This window comes from Ochotona curzoniae, unplaced genomic scaffold, assembly GCF_017591425.1.
Source record: "Ochotona curzoniae isolate NIBS_2020 unplaced genomic scaffold, NIBS_Ocur_1.0 scaffold_3223, whole genome shotgun sequence".
NCBI lineage: Eukaryota > Metazoa > Chordata > Mammalia > Lagomorpha > Ochotonidae > Ochotona > Ochotona curzoniae.
Window position 1 is genome coordinate 2,608,518 of NW_024467108.1, and position 20,624 is coordinate 2,629,141.

General features: G+C 50.7%; 1 protein-coding gene across 5 annotated transcripts in view; it reads right to left on the reverse strand.

The window, feature by feature from the left end:
- Window positions 1–8,568, reverse strand: part of CLPB (caseinolytic mitochondrial matrix peptidase chaperone subunit B) — a 136,689-nt gene extending 128,121 nt beyond the window's left edge. For 3 of the 5 annotated variants that reach the window (XM_040964432.1, XM_040964431.1, XM_040964430.1), the window contains exons 1-2: window positions 8,046–8,478; window positions 5,316–5,367 (exon numbers count right to left, since the gene is read on the reverse strand). In XM_040964432.1, coding sequence (XP_040820366.1) covers window positions 5,316–5,367; window positions 8,046–8,421 — 428 coding nt within the window. In that variant the 5' untranslated portion in view covers window positions 8,422–8,478. Of the gene's footprint in view, window positions 1–5,315; window positions 5,368–8,045 lie in introns of all 5 variants that reach the window. The other 2 variants (XM_040964429.1, XM_040964433.1) reach the window with 2 other exon arrangements.
- Window positions 8,569–20,624: the final 12,056 nt, after the last annotated feature.

Below are 20,624 nucleotides of genomic sequence, written 5' to 3' on the forward strand. Positions count from 1 at the left end.
TCCTGGCACACAGACAGCAAGTGCCTCGAGCCCCAACCTGGGGCATCCAAGGACAAAAACCCAACCCAGCTGTCAATGCAAAGCTGGAATAAATGTGTTTATCCGTCAGCAAAGTTCAGCCTGCTCCTTTTTCTTGAACTGTAAACCAAATCAGACTTTTTCCAAATGAGTAAATGAGTCTGGGCTGGGAGAAAGTTCTTTACTTTATAAAGCAATCTAAAACCGAACTTTAAGGGCCTGGCGGGAAAGCCTATTGGCTAAAATTCTCGCCTTGCTTCTGCCAGGATCTCATATGGGCACCAGCTGGCATCCCTGCTGATCCACTTCCCATCCTGCTCCCTGCTTGTAGCCTTGTAGCGTGGGAAAGCAGTAGATGATGGCCAAAGCCTTGAGTTCCCGTACCTACGTGGGAGACCAAAAACAACTCCCGACTCTTGGCTTCAGATCAGCTCAACCTCGGCCACTGTGACCACTGGGGGAGTGAACCAATAGATGGGAGATCTTTGTCTCTCCTCCTCTCTGTATATCTGCCTTTCCAATACAAAATTAAATCTTTAAAATAAAGCATTTAAAAAAATACAAACAGGACGTCAAAAGAACTTCCTCAGTAACAGCTGCGACTATGTTGGTTTGCACAGGACTGAAAGGACGGATGGAGTGCAGACTGCAGAGAGTCCAAAAGATCCACACATTGACCTGTCGAGCTGAATGTTAAACCCCATGGTGAAAAATGAAATCACAATCTTTCGGTTCCCCGGAGATTTGCATTTACACAGGCAGTCATACCAGGAGACTGAAATTCACTGATCCCCTCCTCTTCCTGATTACGTCCAACTCTAGCCATTCATCCAACCTGTTGAATGCTTACCGCTTCCTCCACTTGGCTGCTAGGTCTGAGCATAAAGCTTTCAAGCTTCATCTCGCTGTAATGTCATTACTCGCTTCTGTGCATGAAGGAGACCCATTCTGACGTATGGTTATATCATGCTGTTATTTATCCTTGCACTGGTTAGCACTCTGAGCTTCTGCCTTTTGCTCTGCTGAAGCAGGCTTCTGGGAGTGCCCACACACAAGCACACCACTGCACACACTTGCACTCCTCCGCGGTGTACACCCAGGGCAGACGTGTGGGGTCACATGGCAGCTCCGTGATAAACATTCTAAGGAATTGTTAAACTGTTTCCCAAAACAGCTACCCCACTTCCCATCCCTACCAACAATGAAAGAGGATTTCAAACTTGACATACCTCATCAACACTTGCTGCTGAGTTTTCTTTTTCCAAAATTATTTATGTATTTTATTTGAAAGGCAGAAACACAGCTGAGATCCCCTATCTACCAGCTTATTCTCCAAATGCCTGCAACAGCTGGCGGGGCCCAGCCAGAGGCAGCTGCCGGGAGCTTGATGAGAGTCTCCCAGGCTAAGAACAGGAAGCCAGCTCCTGAAGCCATCACTTGCTGCCTCTGGAAGTGTGCAGCAGGAGGAAGCTGGCACTCCAACCCAGGCACCCACGGCAGGATGTGGATGTCCAGGTGACATAACCACACCCCATCCTGGGGAGTGTGACATCGTATCTCTCTGTGGTTTTAAATTGCACTTCCCCAAAGATTTTGAGCTTTGTTTGTGTGTGTGTGTGTGTGTGTGTGTGTGTACTTACTGTTTATCAGTGTATCTTCTCTGCTTAAATGTCTGTATTCAGATTCCCCAAGGATTTTTAAGTAGAAAATCTTTTAACAGTTTCATTCAAGCGTCCCTTATACATTTGGGACACAAGGACCTTATCGGATGCTCTCCCATTTTGAGAGTCAGTTCACAAAAGAATTCATCCTGATGAAGTCCAATCTATCTTTTTCTTTGGTTGCTATAGTTAAAACTTCGCCTAACCTAAAGCGGCGAAGATCTCCAGTGTTTTAAGAGTTTTACATTTTTGACTCTTACTCATGTCTCTAGGAGCAGTAATTCTGTAACTGTTGTTTGTTCTATCTTTATCATCTCGTAGGCTCACAGAAGTAAGGCAGTGTATCTAACTAATTTGAGAGGCAGGCAGAGAGTTCCCACCTACGGGTTCACTCCCTCCAAGCTCGTAACAACGGGGGCTAGGTACAGCAGAGGCCGGGAACCAAGAACTCAGTTCAACCACTTAAGCCATCACCTGGTGCCCTTAGGGTCTGTCTGAGCACAAACTAGAACCAAGTGCCAGAGGTACGCATCAAACCCACACGCAGATGTGAGACCTAGGGATCCTGCCAGCAGGATAAACACCTCCCACCGCATCTCATCGCATCTCACTGTGTCCTCACCCAAGAGAACATGAGCTCCTTCGGGGCAGGAACTGCTGCCCCTCCTCCATCTTGTCATTCCCTAGAAGCAGCTCCAGGGCAGGCACAAAGAACAGCGAGACAGATGGCCGGCTGACGGACAAAGGAAGCAAATCTGTGCCCTCCTGGGCAACATCCCCACCTCCTGTCCCCCTTGAGGGGAAGGGGGCCGCAGCAGCAAGCAGTCTCTCATTTGCCCTCCCCACACTCACTGCCCAGGCTGGTCCTGCCTGGTGCCACCCTGAGGCTGTCCCTTGGCCTGGCATGCCTTCTCCTTGGTAAGCCTCACGGATACATGAAGACTCCCTTCAGGTGCCAATTCCTTTAGGAAGCTGATGGGGGCATCTTCTGGGCTGCAGCAGACCCTGGTTCTCACAGCACTAATCCAGCTGGCAACAGGTCACCCCTGACCCTGTCATCAAGGGCGGGGACTGTGCCTGTCAGGCATCCGGTGTGCCAGTCAGAGGGCCCAGCACATGGCAGCAGCTCAGTAAACGTCAGCTGAGCCCCTGAAAAAAGGCAGCAGTCTGAGGTCTGAAACTGACACCACCAGGTGTCCTTCAAAGGACTGCTTTGGGCTAAAGCGTAACTGAGCCAAGCACTCAGCAGAGGCCCCAGCTGAGAGCAGGAAATGGGCAGGTGTGCTTTTTGCATCCGTTTGTTCCACAGGAAAAATGCTGCTGCCAGGGAGAACGGACGGCTTCATTCTCTGCCGTCCTGGGGCTGCTCGCATGGGCTGCCCAGGCCTGACAGATGTGCTGCCGTCTGCCCTGTGCCCTAGGTTTCGGCTGAGTGCTTTCTGGGTCCAGAAGCGGGACTCAGGTCTAGGCGGGGCCCAGGGGCAGGGCCACCTGCTCCCACTACTGACCGGCAAGATGGGACCAGGCTCCCACCTGCCTAGAGCCAGAGCTGGAGGAACTGACAAGGCTCAAGTGTCATGAGGAGAAAGAGAAGAAATGATCACCACACAGGTGGGGGGAGAAGACAACCAGTCTCTCTTTGGGGCGGAGGGGAGGGGGCCGAGAAGACTCCAGCACGCTTGCTTCATTTACACTGAAAATTAGTAAGTAAAAAAAAAAAAAAAAAAGAAGAAGAAGAAAAATGTCACTAAAAAGCAAATGAGTTGGGGCCGTTGCTGTGATACAGCGAGTTAAGTCCACAACACTAATTTGTGTCCACTTCTGCTCCAGCTCCCTAAGCCGCCTGGGAAAGCTCTCAAAGACAGCCACATGGGAGATCCCAAAGCAGCTCCTGGCTCCCAGCTTTGGAATGACCCAGCTCTGGCTGTTACAGCCATGTGGGGAAGTGAACCAGCAGACAGGTCTCTGCTGCTCCCTCTCTGAAACAATCTTTAAAAAGAAAAAGGGCCCAGCGTGATAGCCTAGCAGCTAAAGCCCCCGCCTTGCACATGCTGGGATTCCATATGGGCGCAGGTCCTAACCCCACACCATGTCCACTAGGAGGCGCAGCAGCCTGGTAGTCGTGGCTGCCACTGACAGGCACCAGCCAGCCCCTTGGCCCTGTAACGGCATGCCTGGCACGGGCGACGTAAGAGGAAAAGAAGCTTACGTCAGCCCATGGTTTGGATGTTCACAGTCCAAGAGGGATGGGTACTACTGGTTTGTCCATCGTGAGGCCAGAGGAGGGGAATGGAGGGACGGGTGTGGCAGCAGGGAGAGCACCTGGAGCCACTCGGGGTTTGTCACCTGTCCACAGGTGAGAACCATTTGGGGGCACGCCCAAATGAGCTGCAACCTGAGCAAGCCCCTGCCCTCCAACACTCTCCACCCTTGGCATGGGACTTAGATCACCTGTGTGAGTTCAGGACTCACACCCTACACAAACCAAAGCACGAGGGGAGAGCCGGGGCAGCCAGGGCCGCCTTCGGTCCCTGGCCCCTGCACAGCAGCATAACGAGACGGGGCCCGTGTGTTCCTGGGGGAGTGGATGCCACATGGCCTGCAGTTATGAATGGCTCTTATAACAACAAGATGACATCTCTGCCTGACTTTTAAGATGCATCATCACATGTTTATTAAACTGTTGCTCCATCAAATTTATTTGGATACAAAACAACTCCCAGCCCATACTTCCAAAAGTGGTTTATTAAAAACTGAGCCTTGAACATTAATACTCAAAAGCACCCTTGAGGACCAATAATAATGCTGGCGATAAAATGAAAGGGAATCAAAACAGTAAGTCTTGCTGCAGCCGTGCCCGCCTCTCACACCCGGGCCGTCAGGCAGCGTGGCGCAGAGCACCAGGGACAAATGCCTCATTTCCCGTCTAAACAGCAAACGTGACTGCAAGATGGTGGCGTTCCATGGCCAGCCCGCTACCTACAAAGGGTCGTAGAAAGCCAAGGGCAAGGTCCAGGGGCTGCAGGAGGGGTGGGGTGGGGGTGAGGAACACTCACCAAGAATAAAAATGTCTGTCCCCAACCTACAGCCCTGTACCTAATGCCTTCAGCTGGCCCCGGCTAAGCACACACGCTGGACAGGCAGCAGGCCGAGCCCGGGGTGGAACCCTGCTCTTGCCCAGACATCAGCCTCCTGGAACTCCAAGCTGCCAGAGTCCCACGGGGCTGCAGCACTGCGGGCTGCTCTGGGAAGGGCCCGGCCGGTGGGCCTGGGCAGCCCAGGAGTCCACATGGCAGAAGAGTCTCCTCCAGTTCCCCCGGAATCCCTGGCGTGCTGGTGCCTGCCCACCTGCACCCTGCCCCGGCAGCAGCTGTTGACTCGAGGGCCGCTGCACTAACAGGGACACACAGGATGGGGACAGGGCTCTGAGCACCCTCCACCAAGACCAGAAGCGCTACAGGACCAAGGATGTCTGCGGTGGCCTTCCCACCTAGAGGACTAAGGGTGGACCTGGGCTCTCACTGGTGACAGAAGTGACAGGGCGAAACTTCTTCCAGCACAGGGTCACCCGCCCCAGGCAGGAGCTCACCCTGGCCCACCCCTCCCAGGGAGCGAGCGGATGGGGCTGGCACTCACCTGCTGACTTCCTGCACGTTGTTGGTCCGAGCAGCTTCCATCAGCGCTGCATCTGCAGGGAGAGGGGGCACGGTGAGATCCCCCACCAGGCCTGGCCCTCAGGACCGGCAAACGGAGGCCCTCAAGGAGCTGGGCATTAATGGGCACCGGCTGCTGGTGAATCCCCACCACCCCGCCATCCCACGCTGTTAACAGGTTCACATCCACACCTTCCCACAAAGCACCCACACCCCCACACCTGGAACTCCTCCCAGCACTCGGGCCACATGTGAGCACTGTGTCTCACCCCCAGACAAGGCTTAGTGCGTGCAAATCCTCTTCACCAGCTAGATTATTCTGGAAGTTACTGCCCAACCTGTCCCATGCTCTCCTGGCACCATTTCTTTAGCTCAGCTGTGAGCCATGGTGTCCTGGCCACACACCCACGGGGAGGAGCAAGCAGCAGCAGGCCCCTGAGGAGGAGCACCTCACCAATAGTTCTGTGGTCACCAACTCACCCTGTGACTGGGGCATCCCCTCCTCTCCGCCACAGCTTCCTTTACTACAGAGTGGGACAGAAACTCTAGTCCCGCCAGCCTCACTAAGAGGAAACAGCTTAAAAACTCCACAGCCTCCACAGCGTTCAGCTGCAGAAACCCAAAGCAGGAAGGCAGAGCTTCAGGTTGTTGGCACCCCCTTGTGGCCACAATGCAAAACTGCCTCACTTAGAAAAACCCAACCGTCCAAAGCATCCATGGTACACTCCGTTCCAACAGTTCAACACGGAGGGACCTCAGGGTCCTCTGTGCCCAGCCTGGTTCTGACCCACACTGCTGGCCACTGGACCAACACACATGCACCCCTGCCTTGGAGGGGGGGTGCTATGTCTCACCAAGAAAATCATGTATGAAAGCACAGGAGCACAGAGGCAGGGCAGTAAAGGTGGCTTCTGCAGGCTGCTGGCCCGGGCTCTCATCCTAACGCAGCTATTCACAGGTCCTGGCTACATCCCCTCACCGCCTGGGCCTGGTCGGCATGTGAAGCAGCCTATGGTTCTGGTGCTTCCAGAGCCGGGTTCTTCCTGCCTTCCCTCAGGGAGCTGTTCCCAGGTGTACCTAGCCAGCATTTAGGGCAACAACATTTCCTCACCTCCTGGTGGGGGTCTCCCCATATCCCACCCCTCCCGGGGCTGTAACACCAGGAGAGCAGGTGCAGGGCTCTCCCCCCTCAGCTCTCACTCTTCAGGCAAAGGGGGGGTTCATGCAAGGTCACACAGGTGGCTGGAGGGGAAAGAATGAAGGCTGGAAGTGGGGCCTCCCAGCTCCCAGATGGCTGGATCCTTCCGGTGCTGCACAGCGGGTCTGGCAGGTCCCCACAGAAGGCAGCTGGGTTGGAACTGCTCACGGTCCACAGTGGCAAGCAGACTCCAGTTCCCTTGTTGGAACATCATAGAGTCCCGTCTGGAGCGCTCAGGAACCTCTCAGGAGAGACCCCGGACACCCCTCGCCAACTCATGCACCCACACTAGCCTCAAGCCACTCCCTGCGCACGAACCTTCCACGGCTCTCTCGTTTACAGGAGACATTCCAAACCCTCCCACTGGGCACGCACAGGTGGGCTCTCCTCCACCTGTTCTCACCTCACTGCAACGGCCCCACCCTCACCTAAGCTGGCCCCCTCACCTGCTGACCCAGAAGCTGGCTCTCCTCCCGCCACATCCTCCAGAACTTAAGTTCCAATTCCCTGTGCTTCAACGAAGGCTTTCCTGACCCTCCTGGGCCTGGGACCCACTGCGACAGCCCTCCCACAACAAGCTCATATGCTCCTGTCATTCTGGCTTCCCACACACCTGACCCCAAACCAGGCACACAGGAGGTGGCCAAGTATGGAAACCTGACAGGCCTTGGCAGGAGGAGTCATCAAGAGAGGATACAGGGTCAAAAAAGGAACACCACCACCAGACCCCGAACCGAAGCCCTGCCTTTGCCAGCTGGCCACACGTCGCCAAAACGGAAAACAAAACACCTCAATCCCAGCAACCCTGCCGCCCTCTTGCTCTGAAGTCTCAGAGTTTGGGGATGCACAGCACTCACACACGTGCCCCACAGCCCTTCCCTGTGAGGAACCCCCTGAGCACCGAGCCTGGGTGCATGCAGGCCAGCAGGGATGCCACTCAGCGTCAGCCACCACGTGGCAAGCTCACCTCTGGCCTGACAGCAGACACACCCAAACTTTTCACAGGCCAGGTCCCTGAACCCCGACGGGTCAACACGACACAACTTTGGGAGTACAGACAACTCCACCAGCAAGTGAGGTCGGAGGGGAGTCGGGGACCAATCCAGCCTGGGAGCCAAGTCTGCCTTTCGCAGGCCACCTGGGGGGGGGGAGGTAAAGGGGGTGCGGCATGCAATTCTCTAAACACCCCGCGGCTTTCTGGAGACCAGGACGAATACTACAATATAAAGGCACCACGTTCTACTATGAGATTCCTAGTTGCAACGGCCCATTGTGCGGATGGGGCAAAAAGACTCCCAAAGCAGAGGCTGACCCAGGCTGGAGGACTGCAACTTCCAAGCGAGAGGCTCTCTCCGCGAAACAGCTGCAACCCAGGGACACCTGGGGTCCCTCTCAGAGTCCACAAGCACCGCCCACCCTCCCGGGACGTGGACACTCCTCCCACCTGGTCCCCACTCCTCCCACCCGGTCCCCACTCCTCCCACCCGGTCCTTCCCGCGCGGTCCCCACGCCTACCCTTGCTGGATGGATTCTTGCTGTAGCAATGAACCACCAGCGCCGTGGCTAGCGCCCACACGCTCAGTCCGGCTCTGTTGGGGACGCCGTCCCAGCTGTCTTGTCCTGGAAGCGCTTCTTCGGGGCTAGGCAGGTGTTGCCACGAGGCGCCCGCGGGGCGCTGGGTCTCGGCGCATCCTCTCCGGCGCCCCGCGGCGGCTGCCCCTGCTCCAGGGCGCCCCCCGGCGGCTGCCCTCAGCCACTGCGGCTCCCCGCGGTTCCCGGTGGTCACGGCTCGGCCAGAGGCACGTCCACGGCTCTGGAGGGACTGCGGCCTGAGCAGTCGGAGGAGAAGCCGCGGCTGGGGCGCTGTTCTCAACACCAGGGACCCGAGCATCGCGACGGCTCTTGCGATGATCCCCTGGCGCCGGCTCCTGTGCTGGCCACGTCCAACATGGCTGCCGCGGCGCGTTCGAAGACGCCGCGAATGGGGTGGGATTGCGCACTGCCTCACGGGAAGTGTAGTTCATCGTCGTAGATCTTTCTGAGGCAGAAGAACGATGAGACTACAATTCCCGGAAGGCGGTGGGATCGCGTCACAATGACTGTAATTTAAGGGAGCTTAGGCCTTTTGGGAAATGAAGTCCTAGCGGGGGGGCGTGGCAAAAAGGGAAAATGCTGAAATGGGGCGTGGCGATTGGAGTGAAATAATTGATTTCTGGAACCCTACTTCTAGTCAAATCCCACGAGGCGGTTTCTGGCCGGTGTAGGTTATGCAAGGATCTTCAACACAGGCATGTTATGAAAGTTCTGTTGACTGCTTTTAGCCTGCTTCTCCTTCGGCGGAAGACGGTGTACCTGAAAGAGTAACACCTGTTACTTTCCTATCCAGATTAATAACACCTGTTATTTTCCTACCCGTTCATGAGTTGACTGGTCTAGCTCTCCCACCTGTGCTATTCCCAAAGGGCTTCATGAGGCACTAACACTGGATCGTCAGCGCAGCTGCGCACGCCAAGCTGGGCGAGGACATCCCGTCTATAGGGAAGACAACTTTGGCTCAAGGTGCAATGATCTGCTAATAAAAAACCTGCGCTGCCGAGCCCGCGCTCCTTCACTTTCCACTAGCTCCTGCGCTTCCGGTCCTGGCCCCACTTTTCAGCAGACTGAACCCACAAGTGAAGGGCCCTTCTTTGCATTGGGGAGGTCTCTTCCTCTTCTTGCACGACCTGAAGCGCAGTATCCGAGCCTTCGCTGAGGTCTCGTTCTCATCCTTCCCATTCTGTCTTGCCTTCACGGCGTTTATCCGCATAGGATAACAATCCTATCTGAGCAATTTCTTTAACACCTCCGGCCATATCCTCTCTGAGCAGCCTTTTTTCCTGCTCCCTTCTCCTGCTTTCCCCAGCCATTCATTTTACACACCCTATCTGTGAATATAACTAACGATAACCACCTTCAAGATTTTGGAGAAATAGAGAGCTGATGTACAAAAGTCCTCTAATGGGGCCAACTTTCAAGGAACGGTAGCTTATTATTATCACGAAGCATATATTCTAAGTACTTTATCACAGATTCTGACCTTTACTGTTCTGAGGCTGCGGCTTTGCCATGTGCCACAGCCTTCCGTTTTAAGAGCACTCCAGGCAGCCTGCTTTGTTCACCACCCCATGTACTAGCAGCGTCACCCTGCCTGGGGCTGGCACTTTGGCTCATCCTCCACCTTGAAGCACTGGGATCCCATCTGGGCGCCAGTTTGTGTCCCAGCTGCTCCACTTCCCATCCAGCTCCCTGCTTCTGGTTTGGAAAAGCAGTGGAGGATGGCTCAAAGTCTTGGGACACCTGCACCCACATGGGAGACCTGGAACAAGCTCTTGGGTATGGCTTCAGATTGGCTGAGCGCCAGCCATTGCAGCCATTTGGAGAGGGAACCAGAGGATGCAAGATCTTTCTCTGTCTCTCCTTCTCTTCAGTAAAAAGTCTTTAAAAAAATTTCTGCCTCCCACTCCAGGTGGGTAGATCAGGAAGAGGAGTAGTTTCTGAGTCCCAAGACTCAGCAGGTGGTCTCAGGAAGGGGTGGGGAGAGACACCTCTCCAAGTGCACAGGATACAAACTCCCTTGCTGCAGACAGAGCTCAGAGCCATCAGTTTGCTTAGCAGCGCAGCATTTCCAAGTGTTGACTTCTAGATTCCCCCATTTGATTTTCACAGGTAACACCTGTGAGGGGTACGGCACTGCCCCAGGCACTACCAGCTTTGGGAGAGATGCTGAGAAGTTTCAGGATCACTGTATGAGTAGACAAGTGAAAGAATGCAGAAACACCTCCTAGAATGGACTGAGGCTGGGGGAATTTCAGGTGATCAATAATTAATTCGAAGCCCTGCAGGATGCAACGCTCCCATGCTAAAAGGTCTTCAATCCAGAGTAGCTTCCTCTGCCTGCTCATAAAGCAGGAATGTATATAAGATCCTAGGAACTCTATCTTAGCCCTAAGCTAAGAGACAGAAAACTCTGTCTTCATTGGGCTTGTAATGAGGGGTTAGGACACATGGGTGCGGGATATCTGGTAGGGTTTTAAAGGAGCCAAAGTGAAGGACGATTGAAGAGTTGCTGTACTCATTTATCTGCCGTGGGACTAGTGGCCGCCCTCTGCTGCCCCTGCTGTAGGCTTCTGAGGACAAGAGTTTCCTGAAAAACAAAACCAAAAACATGCAGCTATTTTTAAACAAATAAATAGACAATTAAGGAAAGAGAGAGGCTTAAATTAACCTTGTGTGTTGGATTAGAATCAGGGGTATTATTACCCAAAGCTCAATATGGTATCAACCAAAACAACAAGGACAAGATTTGGGTGTGGAGGAAAGAGCATTGAAGCCTGACAGCTGAGAGCATGGTGGGCTTCTAGGTCTCCAGGACCACGGTTTTCCTGGATGGGGCTTGGGAAGGGCTTATGAGCAAGGTGCTGGTCTCCGATGTTAGGGGCCACGCTGGTCACTAGGTCCATGACAATGCATTCCTTCTCACAGGGATTAAAATTAGATTAGCCTGATCTGTTCCCGTCCCTCACTCTGGAAAAGTGGAGATAAGGAGGACATGTGTGCGTTAGAACATGGGTGAGCCAGAAAGCAGCCCCCCCCCCCCCCCCCCGTGAAGCCTCAGCTTTTGAGCTTTCTAGGTAAGTAGTAACAGCTATTAGCTTATTTGGTACCCGGTTTCAGCATCTGTATAAATGCATGGTCTTTGAATATGCATGCAGATACAGGAATACAGAAGCACAGCTATGAGGGAGCATGTGTTGATATTTTGTATATATTACCTAGCTTATTACCTAGCTCTGTCCACTGGGAAGGTCTAGAAGCCATGACACTCCAAAAATTGGAAACAGCCAGATCTCAACATCAACCTCTAGTCAACCAGGACTTTGTGACCTGGCGAAATAGTGACTTTCAGGACTAGCATGGGCAAAACACAAGATGAGCCAGGAATGACTTGTATACCAGAAAGCAAAGGCTCACTATCAGACATAGGATGATATAGAGAGCATGGGAGCCTATGGGAAGGCACAGTCAGGACCTGTGCTGGGGCAAGCTGACTGCAGGAGCTTCTCACTGCCACGGTGTTGGAATCCTCAAATAGATCAATGGGGAAGGAAGGGGCTCAAGAGATAGCGCCTCCTTACAGAAGTCAGTCAATACAGAGAGGAGTAAGGGAGAATTGGAGAATTATCATTGGACAGATACCAGTGATCAGTGTTTTGGACAAGATCCATGGATGCTGCTGAAATTAATGGTATGGTCTCCAAGGTGCTCCTATAAGGTAAATGACAGCAGCTTCACAGTGCAAACAATGGGCAGATAGCAGCTGCTCCAGGCAGGTGATCAAGGCAAACACTTCCAGGGACGAGACAGGCAGTCAGCATGAAGCCCTTGGCGAGGTACGCCGAAGAGTACACAGCACCATTTTTGTGGCATTCTTGTCAAATGCACACATCACTCTGATCATGAGATCGGGCACACCTGTACTGAGAGACATCCTACAAATGCAGTACTTGCAGCAGCGTTCTATAACAAGTCACCATAAATGTAACAGCTTAAAACAATCTTTCAAAGTCTCTCAGATCCTGTGAGCCTAGAGTCTAGCGTATTTAACTGAGCCTTCTGCATTAGGTCTCACCAAGCTGGAATGAAGGAATCAGTCAAATCTGTTCACATTTCATCTGGAGGTTGAACTAGGGACAAGTACTTTCTCAAATTCCCTATGGTTGTGAGTAGAAAACATTGCCCCTGCACCAGTGCAATGGCTCATCAGGCTAATCTTTTTCCTGAAGAGTCTGCATCCCACATGTATGCCGGTTCACATCCTGGCCGCTCCACTTCCTGTCCAGCTCTCTGCTATGGCCTGAGAAAGCAGAGGAAGTTGGTACAAGTCCCACCCGTGTGGGAGACCCAGACTCCTGGCTCCCAGCTTCAGATCAGCTCAGCTTCTGCCACTGCAGCCATCTGGAGAGTGAACCAGCAGATGGAAGATCAACCTCTTCTTTTCTGTCAATCTGCCTCCCAAATAAAAATAATATTTAAAAAAAGAAAGGGGCCAAAGTAGCATAGTAGCTACAGTCCTTACCTTGCATCTGCTGGGATACCATATGGGTGCCAGTTTGTATCCCGGCTGCCCCACTTCCCATCCAGCTCCATGCCTGTGACCTGGGAAAACAGTAGAGGATGGGCCAAAACGTAGGGACCCTGCACCTGTGTAGAAGACCCAGAAGAAGCTCCTGGCTACTGGCTTTGGATCATCTCAGCTACGGCCACTGCAGCTACTTAGGGAAAGAACCAGCAGATGGAAGATCTTTCTCTCTGTCTCTCTCTATAAATCTGATTTTCCAACAAAAACAAATCTTTGAAAAGAAAAGAAAGCAGTCATGGACTCATAGCTGTGGAATGAGATTCCCTTCTTGTGTTGCCAGCTGTTGGTGGCTGGGGAACTCTCTTAAGTTCCAGAAGTCATTCTCAGGTCAGTGAGAAATTCTTTAGACCCTCACACTTTTAAGAAAAGCCTCTGACTTCAGGAACAGCCCATTTGAAGCCAGGCCCTCCCCTCTGATAAGTCAAAGCCAACTGATAAGTACTGTAGTCCTGGGAGCTATAGCAGAGTCACAAGATCTGCTGCCTCCCGGGTGTGTACAAGGTGTGTGCACTCAGAGGAGCAAAGCCTATTGTAGCCCTCTTCTAAAGGGTCAAGGTCGTGAAAGATGGACAATACATAAACTACATGTACCATGTGACCAGGCATAAGATCTGGGAACAGAAGAAAAACTGGCTATCTTGAAAAAGTTCCATAGTTGACAATATCATGTAATTGTTAATATCTTATTCTTCTTTTACAGATTCTATTTTTATTGGAAAGGCAGAGTTACAGAGAGAAGATGAGACAGAGGGAGGTCTTCTGTCATCTGGTTCATGGCACAAATGACCACAATGGCCGGAGCTGAGCCAATCCAAACCCAAGAGACAAGAGCATCTTCCGCGTCCCAAGGGTTTGGCCCAGCCTCTGTTGCTTCCCCAGGCCTTAATCACAGAGCTGGATGGGAAATGCAACAGCCAGCCAGGACTCGAACTAGCACCCATATGGAATGCTGGTGCTGCAGTCAGAGGCTCAACCCACTATACCATCATGCTGATCTCCTATCTTGTTCCTTTTCAAGAAATTATTTGCTTGAAAGGCAGAGTGACAGCAACAGGGAGATCTACTATCTGCTGGTTCATTCCCCAAAATGACTACAACAGGTAGAGCTGGCCCAGACTTGAGCCAGGAACCAAGAATCAATCTGGGCCTCTTAAAGTGGATGGCAATACCTGAAGACTTGGGCCATCATCTGCCTTCTTCATCGCATTAGCATGGAGCTGGATAGGTGGCAGAACAGCTGGAACTCCAGCCAAGGATCTATTATGGGATGCTAGCAGAGTAAGTGACAGCTTAAACTGGTGTGCCACAATGCCAACCTCAATCTCTTGTTCTTGATCACTGTATTATGTGTAAGAGACATTAACACTGGAGAAATGAGGATTAAAGGAACTCTCCAGTATTTCTGTAGCTTTTCTTTAGACCTAAAGTTGATTCAAAATAAAATCTACTTAAAATGCATACTTTAAAACACAAGCTCTCAGTGGGAGTATAAATGGGCACAGCTTATATGAGGGTTGATAACAAAGTATTGAAATTTAACAGATACACATGTGTGAATGTGTATGAGGAGTGTAATAAGAAGAAATTAGAGGCAGCCTCAATCTCCATCAATAGATTAAGTGTGAGTGTCCTATAAGCAACAGGATAGCTTTTAAGTGTGGTATCTATTTTAACACATAATGCTTTGAGATGTTTTATGTAAACAACCAAGACCCAGAGAGTTTTATTGTTGTATTCATAATACTTTACTGCACACACCCCTTGGTGTTACCTGACACGTGCAGCTGTTCCTGGGGATCCATAGAGAATTGGTTTCTGATCTCTGGGGACACCAAAGTCCATGAAAGCTCAAATCGCATGTGCAACATGGTCATATATCCTTCTGAATTATCTTTAGATTACATATACTTAATAAAATGTAAATACCATGTAAACTACTGTATGCTGGATTGTTTAGGGAGTCATGACAAGAAACAAGTCTACATTTGCAGTACTGATGAGATTTTTGAGTTTTTTGGGGGGGATACATTTAGTTATAGTTTCTTAAATTCCATGGACATGGAATCTATAGATCTGGTGGCCTACTGTATCCACATGCATGTGTGTATATAGATACTCTGTAGTTTTTCATGTAGCCTGCAGGTACTATATGGTCATATGTGTAGCTTACAGGTACTGCATAGTCTTTCATGTAGCCTGCAGGTATTCTGTGACCATATGTATAGCCTGCAGGTACTGTATTGTCATGTGTAGCTTGTAGATACTGTGTGACCATATGTGTAGCCTGCAGGTACTGTGGGGTCATGCATATAGCTTATGGTTACTGTGTGGTCATACGCAAAGCACATCCTATGTACCTTACAAAGGAGTTGCCACTCAGGTGGGTCAAATGAGGCTGGGGATAAGAGAAACTAGCAGGGAGAAAAGGTGGAGTTTGCTTTCCTCTGTAAGCAAGAGGAATCCAAGAATTCAAAGGCTGACGCACATGTCCATCTGTCCAAAGCCGCCTCATACTAGAATTCTCTACCTTGTACATATACAGCTCATTCAACTCGAAATAGCAAACAACCTAGAAACTCCGCGCCAGCATTCAGTGGGAGGCATCAGCAGAGGGAATGCTTGTAGTTTCCTCCAAATGGCCGCACTACTGTTTTCCCTAGTGCAAACACTGACATCTTGTGGATTTCCAAGATAATGTTGCCAAGTATTAAAACCAGACCCCCAGTCATTTCATTGGTGCCTACCCCAGGGTTCTGTCCAGCCCTTGAAAGCTTTACTAAGTTTCAAGACTATCCAACCTCATAAATTACATCCCTCCAAAGGCATTAGGAAACTACAATCATGTAGAGGTCAAGGAACTGGGGCTGGGCAGGGGATTGAGGGGGAGACATACACAATTAATTGGCAATATCAACTCAGAGCAGTAAGTGCAACCATCAGGGTAACTTGAATTTCCCTGGGAGTACACGTATTAGCTTAGTGGTGAAGGGATGGCTTCCAGAAGGAAGCAACCTTGGAGGTGAGCTCTTCATAATTAAACAGAGAAAGCTGGAGGGATCACTGCAGATAAAGGGTGGACCATATGCAAATTCACAGTGTGACATTTTGCTGCTATTTACAGAGCAAGTTGGAGGATCTGAGTGTGCCAATGGAACTACGGAGTAAGAAGGGCAGAAAAGGGGGAACAAGGCTTAAGCCAAGAGGTTAAGCAGCTTATGTAGTTCTCTCAGTCAAGGCCATGTATACCAAGAATTTGAATGTAGGACTAATAACTCTACTCTCATCTTATTCTCACTAGATTTTGTTCTGTGAGTCTTCCCTGGGCCCAGATTTGAGCTGGGCTCCCAGCTGGGCTCAAAGCTGGGCCCTCTGCCCTCCTCTCCCTCTCTCTCTCCATCTTCTTCCTCGTTTCCTTCTACATTGGTTGCACTAGAGACTTACCTCTTGAGACAGAGGCTGAGGAGTTGAGGGAGCAGGTTCTGTTCCTGAAGCAGAGTCCAGCAGTCCCTCTGGGGACTGGGAGAGTTGGGAGCATAGGGGACAGGACCAGCAGGATCTCCAAGCCTGGGTGGTTGAGTGGGGAGCATTTTTCTTTTTAAAATTATATTTATTTTTGATGATAGTTGATTATGGTGATAAGCGTCAAGGGCTACAGGAAGGTGGGTAAGATCACCATTTCCATTCTTTTTTTCCTTCCTGTATTTGAGGGAGAGGGGTGCAAGCAGAGAAGCCACACCCAGCCTCCCAAATACCTCTGTACTCTGGGATTGAGGATAGCCACCCCAAGGTCTCTGATGTGGGGCATGCTCTGAGGGTCCTGCTCAAGAGGTTTTGATAGTTCAGCAGTTCTGAATTAGTGCCAATCTTGTCACCAAGAAATCTCTCTAGAATCTACTGGTTGACAGTCTACCCTAGAGTCTCCATTTGCCCAGACATTTACTGCCAACACTTGACTGGGGTAGCTGATCAATTTGTTCTGTCCTCTGCCGTGGGACCAGGTGTCTTCTGTAGGCTCCAATGTACTGCCATGTCCTCCATGTGCACCTGTCTGTCCAACATCCCTTATGCTGTCCACTGCTCTTTCTAAGCCACCGAGGAGGCTCAGCTCTCACACATGCACTTCACAGTCAGATCATGGAACCTGCAATTCTCTTCATGGATGGGGTTCTGAGTCCAACAATTCAACTGGGGGACTCCCCAAAGAAAATTCATCTGAGGCGATCCCAGTCCTGAATCTTGTGTTTACTTGCCAATAGAGGGTCCGGCGCAGTCCACCGCCCAAATCAGCTTATGCATATGCTGGTAGTTGCAATTGCTGCCTTCAGCCCTGTCCTCTATTCAAACCAATGGGTGTTGCAGCCCAGCCAGTCTCACCCACCACACATTCTGCCCTCAAGCAAACACAGTGGGAGCTGCAGCCTGGTTGGAGCAACCTGCAATTACTCCCACCACTCCGGCTCATGCATGCACCAGTAGGAACAGTCAACCAACCCAGCCTTGCTCTTCCCTGATCTAGCTCACATTCAGGCCAACAGGTGTTGTAGCCCTACCCGGTCTGGTCTGCCTCCATTCTGACTCATGCTCTCCAATGGGAGTGGTGGACCAGCATGGGAGCCCCATGCAGTCCCTCTACCAAATTTGACTGCTTTCTTGCGGGGTCCCTTATGTGCTGGTTGGGTGTTGTGGCCTGGTCTGGCATGGCCCACCTTGACTCGGCATTTGCCAGTGGATGCTATAGCCTGGCTTGGCCTGGTCCACCCCCAAATTCCAGCTCACACTGGTGGGTGCTACAGCTGAGCCCAGCCCAGCCCAGCTGGACCTCAGTCCTGGCTCTCATGTGAACTGGCATGTGTTGCGACAGAACCAAGATGGACTGACACTCTGTTTTGGTGCTCAGATTCACCAGTGGATGATGTTACCCAAAGATTCTCTGTTTTTGACTTTATTATCTGAAAGACAGAAAGTTATAGAGAGAAGAGCAGGGGCTCAGAGAGTTACAGAGAGATATAGAGATCTTCCATCTGCTGGTTCATTCCCTACATGACCGCAAATGCCAGGTCTGAGCCAGACTGAAGGTAAAAACTAGGAACTCCCTTGAAAATCTTTGATGTGCATGGCAAGAGCCATCTTCGATTGCCTTTCCAGGCACATTAGCAGGGGGCTGGATCAGAACTGGAGCTGCCAGGGTTTGAACTGGCGATCATGTGGAATACCTGTATCACAGGCTACATTTTAACCCTCTGTGCCACAACATTATCTCCTCCTGGAAATTTTTGTCACTCATTTGGGGAAAATAGTCACTCATTTTTGGGAATGTTTGTGACTGTCTGTAGTTATACTAGATAAGCATAGTAGCTGTTCATAGACTTTGTAAGGAATTGAAGGGGAAGATATTTGGAAAGAAATATTACACACACACACACACACACACACACACACACACACACAAAACCACCATAAATCTCTATATGAGTCTTCTTGGGCTGCCATCATAAAATATCACAGAATGGACAGTTCATGCAACAAGAATTGAGTTTTCATGGTTTTGGAGTTTGCCCATTGATCAAAATGCCAGCAAGTTCAGTTCTGTAGGTGGCTGCAATTCCTTGTAACATCTCCATGTGGCTTTGCCTTTGGGTCATGCAGAGACACAGAGAGCTCTAAGGTGTCTCCTTTTGCTAAGAACAATGGCCCTGTCTGAGAAACGCTGGTACATTTTTCAAAATAAAGGGTACATTCTTACCTATTATGAACCTGTGCCAACAGGGGAAAGCAGGGTCTCTGGTGGACTTCTCTGGATTTGTGAAGCAGGACACATCCATCACACACAGGAATATAGCCCCAGCCCATCTATCGAATCACTCAAAAAGATACTATTTCAGGTGAATCCCAGAGAAGTGCAGGGCTTTGTAGCTGACCTAGAAGCTGTCTTGCCACTTCCTGCACCCTGGCACGCAGCAGATGATGGCTCAAGTACTCGCATCACTGCCACCTACAGGGGAGACAAGATAAAGTTCCTAGTTCCTGGTTTCTGCCTTGACCCACCCTGGATGTTGCAGGTATTCGGCTAGTGAACTAGAGTTGGGGGGGTGGATCTCTTTCTGTCACTCAGCCCTTCAAGCAGATGAAAATGAATAAACAAAATACTTCATGTTTCAGTTGGAGATTAGGCAACAGCAAGCATTTGATGAGTGTTCTTTAACTCCTGGTGAGCATACTCACTGATTCTTCTGTGGGGGAACTGGCGGAGACTCTCCATTCAACTTCTCTTGCCAGACAGATACTTTCTATACCCCCTGCTGGGTCTCAAGATCCCCCCAGTCCCCTGCCCTCCAGCAGGGAGCAATCTAGAGCCATGGTAGAGACTTTCCTTGCTCTGGGTCAACTCAGAACTGCAAGCCCTTATGGACTTCTTGGTGACTGGATTGGAGCAGTGTGTCCATATCTTGTGCCTCCAAATGCCAGACCACCTGTATTGTGTTGCTTTATGCCTGATGGACAGTGTGGGGTGAAGCCATTTAGAAAAGCTCTAGTTCAATGTGCTCCAGATCTTGGGCACTCCTCGAATTGTACCTGTGTGTCTGGTCTCTAAATTCCCCAGGATGTATCACTGTGCTCTGGAACACACGGGTCCTACCAAAGCTACTCACTGCGGCCCATCAGGATGCAAAATCTGTGGTGGACCAGTATGATTTTTGTGTGTTATCAAGATAATGGCTAAGTTATGCTAGCCAGCCTGAGGTTGACATGACCCTGAGGAAAGCCAGTGCAGGCACACAGCTATCATGACTACATGAAGCCAGCTTGATCTGAATTGAAAACATTTTCCAGATGCCAGGGGCATTATTGATTTGCTCCATTAAAGATGCCACATCCAGGTTGCAGCTATAATTGGATTCACTACCTGATTATGTTTATAACAATCTATAGCCATTCTCCAAGATCAATCAAGATTTTGCATCTGCCAAAAGGACAAATGAAATAGGACTGTGGTGAGGTGCTGACCCTGCATCTCTCCAGCTCTGGTGGTCATGTTTACCTTTGCAGTTTCCCCAGGAACATCTTACTCTTGTAACCAACCTGCATGGATCTGGTCAACCACAGGGTAGGGTGACAGGAGCCCTGTCCTTGACCACCAAGTGTCCTAGTGACCTATTCATGGAACCTGCGTTCCCTATAACATTAGATGCAGACAAGTTCTGATTCCTGCACGTGTGGGTGGGACAACTAGAAGCTCTGACTGTCATTTGGCTCCCCTGGGCTCCCCATGTCAGTGGAACAGCGGTTACAGAAGGCATTTCCATACTGGCAGGAGTGATCAGCCCCAATTCCCATGAATGGCAAGGACTGCCATGCAAGAGGTGTAGGTCTAGTGCTCGGTGGGTGGGGGATGGGCGTCCCGGGGCACAGCTTGATGTTTCCCTGCCCAAGGAGAACATGGCTAGGATGAGTGCAACCATGGTCAAACTAGAATGAGGCAAAAAGGACTGTGTGTCTTGATCACCCACCAGGCCAGTAACCCAGACCATGTGAAGGGCTGAGTAGAAGGTGAGGGAAGCCCTAGAATTGTTGGTACAAGGGAGAGATGATGAACATCAGTTATAGCCATGGGTATTAGTAGTGACCAGCAATGCCTACTGGGATTTAACTCAAATTTCTAGCTACTTGTCTTTGTGGGTTTTTTTAAGGTACACTTTTACTTGAAAGGCAGGTTTGCAGAGAATACAGAGAAGGAGAGACAGAGAGATCTTCCATTCACTGGTTCATATCCCAGATGGCCATAATGGATCCCAAATGGGCTAGACCAAAGCCAGGTGCCAGGAGTCTCTTCTGGGTTTTCCACATAGGTGCAGGGGCTCAAGGACTTGAGCCATCCTCTGCTCCTTTTCCAAGCTATAAGCAAGGAATATGATCAA